We start from the raw sequence: 6,924 nt of genomic DNA, 5'->3' as shown, positions 1-6,924 counted from the left end.
ATCAGAGGCCGTTTATAATGCAGGCTTCTGTTCACCAGGATCAGTGGATTTTGGGGAGGACAATGCATTGTTGTGCTTGCGTCGAGATTATTCCTCTCATTAAACGCATGCCGGAACAGACTCTGGCATTACAGCCTGTGTTTTTCCCCGTTAAACCGAAAGCACGCGTTTTGAAATGTTTGGGACCTTCTGCACTTCTAATCTAATTGTCCTTGAGTGGATGGAGAGAGTAAAGTGTTTACTTTCTATTGAGTGAAAGCTGTTTACCTTGTAGGCATGCACTATTAAGTCTTTTAGATTAGATGCTTTGGGAAACAGGCGGCCCACGTAACTTCCAGGAATCAAGTCCAGGAGATCCTGCTCAGAGGAAAAGATGATAAATAATAATGTTCAAAGCAAAAATGTGTTTACAGTAATTGAGAGCGTTAGTGCCCCCACTTTTTCAGCGCTGGTGGTTCTCGAAGTATTTTTTCTATTTATTTTACCCAAAGGGATTGTAAAAAATGTCTTTGTTAAAGTGTAATGAGTCATGAACCAAACTTACCAGCTTAGAGGAAAATCACAACATTATGAATTTTTATTTGAAGCGAAAAAGCATTTGAAAAATTGGACGAGACAAGGCTGTACTTAAACTGAACTACAATCCCATAAAGCATTGCAAACAACATAACTGAATTTAACAGGATTGTGAAATATAAAACGATTCATTTAAAGTTGTCGGTCATACATATATATTTAAGCATTTTGAGATCATATTGAGACAGACTTATTTACATCATGAGCAGTGTTCCTTGCCGAGCTCCGATTGGTGGAATTTTCTTGTACAGCATCATGGGAAATAAAATAAATAAATAAAATACTTATGACATTGTATTGTATAAAATCAACTAAAAAATACACTACTAGTACTTTTATGTTTTTATGTTTTTATGTATTAATGTATGCATGTATTTATTTATTTATTTAGACAGTGACTGGTCACCATGAACTTTCATAAAAAAAAAATAAATAAATAAATAAAAATAAAAATAAAATAAAAATACACTACTACTACTTTTATTTATTTATTTAGACAGCCACTGGTCACCATGAACTTTCATTGTATGAAAATATCTCTATTTATATTAGAGAAAAACAAAGGTCATATGGTTTTGAGCAACATATTTTAGATTTATTGCAATATATATATATATATATATATATATATATATATATATTTAAGCATTCTGAGAATGTATGGAGACACTCGATTACATCATTTGCCGAGCTCTGATTGGTGGAATTTTCTGCACAGCATCATGGGTAATGTAGTTTTTCCACCACAAATTCAGCTTTTAAACAGGATTCATACTAAAATAAGTTGAAAAATTGTGAACAGATGGTTTCAACAAAAGCATATACCATTGATGTACAACCTCAGAGCTCATAGTAGTTCTGTCTTGATAGGTTTTTGAGTTATTGTTAAAAATCAATCTTCCTATGGAGAAAAGGAATGGAGTTTTTTCTCCCGGAAGTCAACTGTTGCACTCTGTACACTTAGTATGGAAGTGATCTGATGTGAAGCTACAATAGTATTTTTGTTAAAATGTACGAATGCATGAGTGAAAACAAGTTAATCTGAGTTTCTAAAGTCATCACTCATAGTCATTTTGGGGTGGTACTATTTTTGCATGAACTTCTGGTTATTTTATGGGTTCAGTTTAGCATTTTTTGCATATTTTTTTTGTACGTGCACGTTTTGTATTTGCATTTTTTTTTTACCAGAGGTTGCATTTAATCCAAAATATTTAATTAACTCAATCTTTCATGCACATATTTGTTAAACCAGCACTACAATCACTAATTGAACAAGTCGCTGTGTGTGTTCCCATAAATCACTGCCTGTGTTCTTGAAATCACTATTGCAAAACGGATTGATTTCTGTAGGAGGAAACACCCAAACTCATGTTGGGGAGAGAAATTACCTCATACCACTGATATTGCACCTGGTCGACCGCAAAGATGGAGTAAACGCTGTTCTCCAGAAGTTTCTCAGCCAGTTGAGCGATTGTTGGGTGCTCCTAAAAAAAACCTGCTGTTGCTTATTGAGAAATCACAGACTGCAGTGCTGAGAGAAGCAGTGCAGAGATAAATATGTTTGCAGTTTTCCATTGATAATCATCATGACAAACAAATGCACACACAGGATATTAAGAAACATGTACAAAAAAATACGACCATGCTTTTGGACATGCTTGCATGGTACTAGCTGTTTTTATTTAAAGTACTATGAATGATAATAATTCATTATGGTATATATCAACAAAAAATAGTCTTTGCAACTTTACAGATCTTCTTTATGCACCAAGAGCTTGTAACACTCCAAAGAGAAAGGAAAACTTGAAATCGCATCATATGACCCCTTTAACATGTTTTTTGGACATGGTACTGTGGTAATACCATGTTATTCTTTGAAGTACCTTGCAGAATCATGTCCATTCTATGGTATATGATAACAATAACGATACTGTTGCTGAATTAACTTAAACTAAAACTATAAAAATTGTTTTTGTTAATTGAAATAAAGCTAAAATAAAATGAATATTAATATTAGATTAAAAACTTAAATCTCAAGTAAACATTAATTTAAGTTGAAGTACCAAAATTACTAAAACTGAAATAAAATAAATTAAATCTAAATAGAAATATATATAAAAAATAAAAACATGAGAATAATAATTTATAAAATGACAAAAGCACATAACAAAAATCCCTAAATCTTAAAAATAAAAATAGAAAATATAAAAATAAAAGCCAATTCCAAAAATGTATAAATACTCTAATAGTACATAAATAATGCAACATCATTAATGTTAATATTAAATATTAGATGAAAAGCTTAAAAAAATTGCCTTGGCAGCTAACTGAAATAAGTTTAAGCTGAATGACTAAAATGACAAAAACTGAAATAAAAAAAATATTAAAATTAGTTATTAAAAAACCTAATAAAATGACAAAAGCTCATAGAATTACTAAAACTTGAACTAAAATTAAAATACAAAAATTAAAACTAATTCTAAATATGAATAAGTACCATAAGTGTGTATAAATAATACTATATTATTAATATTAAATTACATACAAAACATTAACATCAACTAACTGAAAAAAATTGAATTAATAAAAATGACCAAAACTGAAATAAAAATAGAAATATTTAAAAAAAACTAATAAAAATGAAAAAAGCACATAACAAAATGACTAAACCTTAAAACTTAAAGTGAAAAGTGAAAACATAAAAAAGCTAATTTAAAATATGATAGTACATAAATAATACTGTATTATTAATATTAATATTAAATATTAGATGGATATTTAACTTAACATTGACTTGTCAACTAACTGAAATTAGTTTTTTTAAGTACTAAAACGGCTATAACTAAAATAAAAAAAGCTTCATAGAAATATTTGAAAATAAAAAGTAATTGAAATGAAAAAAGCACGTAACAAAAGTGCTAAAACTTAAACTAAAATAAAAACTGAAAATATAAAAACAAAAGCTAATTCAAATATTAATAAATACTATAACAGTACATAAATAATCCTAAAACAACACTGTTCAGCACCATGATATACTGTATGTATATAAAACAGTGCAAAGGTATTGTAATGGAAGAACTAATTCTGCCAGCGCATCCATACGTGTGTTTTATACAGCATTTGTCCATTTTAAAGAAACAGACCATACAAAACGAAAGCATTTTTGAGGAAAAGAGAGATGGAATTGGTTCGGAACACATCGCAGGCCAAAACTGAACGACTCCACAGCTTCGCATCTGATGTTTTGTGTGTGTTAAGAGCTTTGGTTTGGTTAATCGTACCATAGTAGTGGTTTGGGAGTAGATGCTATCCTCTAGGTGGCAGCGGCCGTCATGAGGAACCACGATACCGGCCAGTTTACCGTCCAAAGCCAGATGAGACGGCTGGTCTGTCATAACCAACAGCAGATGCTTCGCTTCGGGTCGCCATCCGATGTCTTTCTGCAGAGATGAATCATGATTTACAAATCTGCATGAGTGTGTGTTTAGTATACAGCTTACTCAGCAATCAGAGAATTTCTTTATAGCATACATCTGTCCTGGTGTTACTAATACAAGACAAACTGCACTGCCTGAGCGTTTAGCTGCCAGGATGAGTAACGTTTGAATTGATCATTCCTTAAATCATGTCTTGAGAAGAAGAGTGCTGTTACTTTGATGATTTACAATTTTCCTCAACAGATGATAAAGCATGCAAAAATAAAGACAATAAATAAATAAATACAAAAATAAAACAAATAAAAAGGAGCATAAAAAAAAAAACTGAAATAAAAAATACAAACTCAATGAATATTAAAAAATGCATACCGAGAATGAAACAAAGAAACAATAAAAAAATAAAATAAAATAAAATAAAATAAACTATAATATTATTATAGACTCTATGCTTGACGGATGATAAAACACGCAATAATAAATAAAAATTTAATGCAAAAAATAACAAATACAAAAAACAAAACAACAATAAAAACAAACAAATTAATCAATAAAAAAATTATATAAATAAACCTTAAAAAATTAAATAAATACTAAAAATACAATGAAATAAAACAATAAAAAAATTAAACAAAATAAAAGAATAAACAAAAACAAATACAAAGAATAAACATTCAAAAATACATACATGTAAATAAATAAAAAAATATATAATAAATAAAAAATAAATAATTGAAATAATAACTAAACATAAAAGATGAAACAAATAATTAAAAATAAACAAATTCTAAAAAAAACACACAATTAAAAAAAATAAATGAAAATTGGAAGTAAAAATGATAACTAAAACTAAAAATAAATAAATATATAAGTAAATACAAAAACACTACAAAATGAAAATAAATAAATAAAATACAACATCATAATATCACTCATAATAGGCTAATAGAGTCTGTGTTACTAATATATATAATAAATAAAAAATAAATAATTGAAATAATAACTAAACATAAAAGATGAAACAAATAATTAAAAATAAACAAATTCTAAAAAAAACACACAATTAAAAAAAATAAATGAAAATTGGAAGTAAAAATGATAACTAAAACTAAAAATAAATAAATATATAAGTAAATACAAAAACACTACAAAATGAAAATAAATAAATAAAATACAACATCATAATATCACTCATAATAGGCTAATAGAGTCTGTGTTACTAATACAAGACAAAGTGCACTAGTTGAGGATTTACCAGCCACGATGAGTAATTTTTTAATTAATAATTTCTTAAACCATGTCTTTAGGAAAAAGTGCTTTGCGGATTTTAATTTTAGCTTCACAGATAATAAATAAACAAATACTAACAATAAAAAGAAATCATAACATTAAATGCTAAAAGCAAAACAAAAAATAAATAAGAAAAATAATGTCACTCATAATAGACTTGTGGGTGGACTCTTCTGACATGAGCCTGTAACGAATTCAACACAAACTGCATGAGCCGAGTGTTTTTAGCTGCCAGGAGTAATGAGTAATGTTTGACTGAAAAACCCAGACGAGATGCCAACAGGAACTACCTTTTAAAGTTACAACCGCTAGTTACAGAACAGTGAGACGTCTGTGTAACTCATGCATGATGACGACAGAAGGACAGGAAACCAATATTCCACCTGAGACCTGTCCATTTGGAGGTCAGAGCAAACACCTCCCTCACACTGCTTCGTTTCTCTTTCTGACTCTCGGGAGGCACGGAGGGAAATGATGAAGACTGAAACTCAGTCAAGGTCACTTTCCAGAGCACAACTTTTTTCATGCATACAGCTCAGAATGCATTCATTTAGCAAATCGCAGTAATTCACGGGAAAAATCCCAGCAGCCGGATACCATAAAGAGGCTTTGTTGATGCAAAGCCACTCGTCCTACTGGGCAGCTCTCATGCTTCCACTACGAATGACTGTATGAAGGCTGAGAAACTCTCAGAGTCTCTCATGGCTGAGCAATGACATCATGCTCTGCAAACAGCGGCGAGTTAAGAGATGCGGCTGATTCAGCTCTTCATGCTTCATGAATGCGCTGTTCTTCTCTCGCTGTGGGTCTACAGACTCTTCAGGAATCGTTCCCGTTCCCAGACCTGAGACATGCCGTCTCTGGAGCGACCGCAAGAGAAATATGTGCCGATGACACAGGAACAGTCATGCTAACGGATGGGGTTTCTAAGGTTTGAGAAAAATCTTTCCCGAGATCATATTTGCACAAACACAGAGGGAAGAGAGCGAGCTGCTCGAATCATTAGCGGCGTGAAGGCATGAGTGAGGGATCTGCTAACACTTAGTGTCACACATTAGCGGTTTAATTAATCACTGCTCAAATCATGTCTGGAGGAGGAGAGTGGTGTTACTTTGCTGATTTATAATATTGCTTTAAGTAGGCAGCAGATGCAGCGCATATTCAGCTTTTCGCTTCGGAGCCGAGCGGTTCTATCGTTCTGCTCCTGACCTTCTGCTAGAGTAATGCTACAGTCAAGCACGCTCTTCGTGGGCTCTCGTGCTGGTGGAACTACCCCTGTGTGTGTTGCAGACGGCCATCTCCCCTGTGCGCTTCAGCACACTAAAAGGGCAAATTCCATCTAAAAGAGCTTCACGGGTGGAACGTCTTTTTAAAGACGCGTCTTTTTAAAGATGTCATACCATCCGTGTGTTTCTGGGTGCGGTCGATACCTGGCGCCGGGTGATGGTCACGATCGCTGCTTCTCGTGCCTGGGCATGAAGCATGCTGAGGTGGCTTTCGTGGATGACTCATGCTCCCATTGCGGGGGTAGGACCATCTCGGAGTTGCGGACCAGACTCCGTTACCTGCAAGGGGGCGGAGTGCCCGTGCCACTGCCTAGATCTGGGGTTCCCTCTGGCGG

General features: G+C 32.6%; 1 protein-coding gene across 1 annotated transcript in view; it reads right to left on the bottom strand.

Annotated features, from left to right (window-relative positions):
* Positions 1-6,924, bottom strand: part of LOC107568809 (integrin beta-6-like) — a 39,767-nt gene that overhangs the window by 21,547 nt on the left and 11,296 nt on the right. Inside the window, exons 6-8 of the mRNA XM_016254800.1 lie at positions 3,861-4,019; positions 1,965-2,060; positions 268-357 (exon numbers count right to left, since the gene is read on the bottom strand). Coding sequence (XP_016110286.1) covers positions 268-357; positions 1,965-2,060; positions 3,861-4,019 — 345 coding nt within the window. The remainder of the gene's footprint in view (positions 1-267; positions 358-1,964; positions 2,061-3,860; positions 4,020-6,924) is intronic.

The sequence above is a fragment of the Sinocyclocheilus grahami genome, unplaced genomic scaffold, assembly GCF_001515645.1.
Source record: "Sinocyclocheilus grahami isolate Dianchi unplaced genomic scaffold, SAMN03320097.WGS_v1.1 scaffold1282.1, whole genome shotgun sequence".
In the NCBI taxonomy this organism is placed as follows: Eukaryota; Metazoa; Chordata; class Actinopteri; order Cypriniformes; family Cyprinidae; genus Sinocyclocheilus; species Sinocyclocheilus grahami.
Note: the sequence above shows the minus strand (reverse complement) of the source record. Positions and strands in the feature narration are given on the sequence as shown.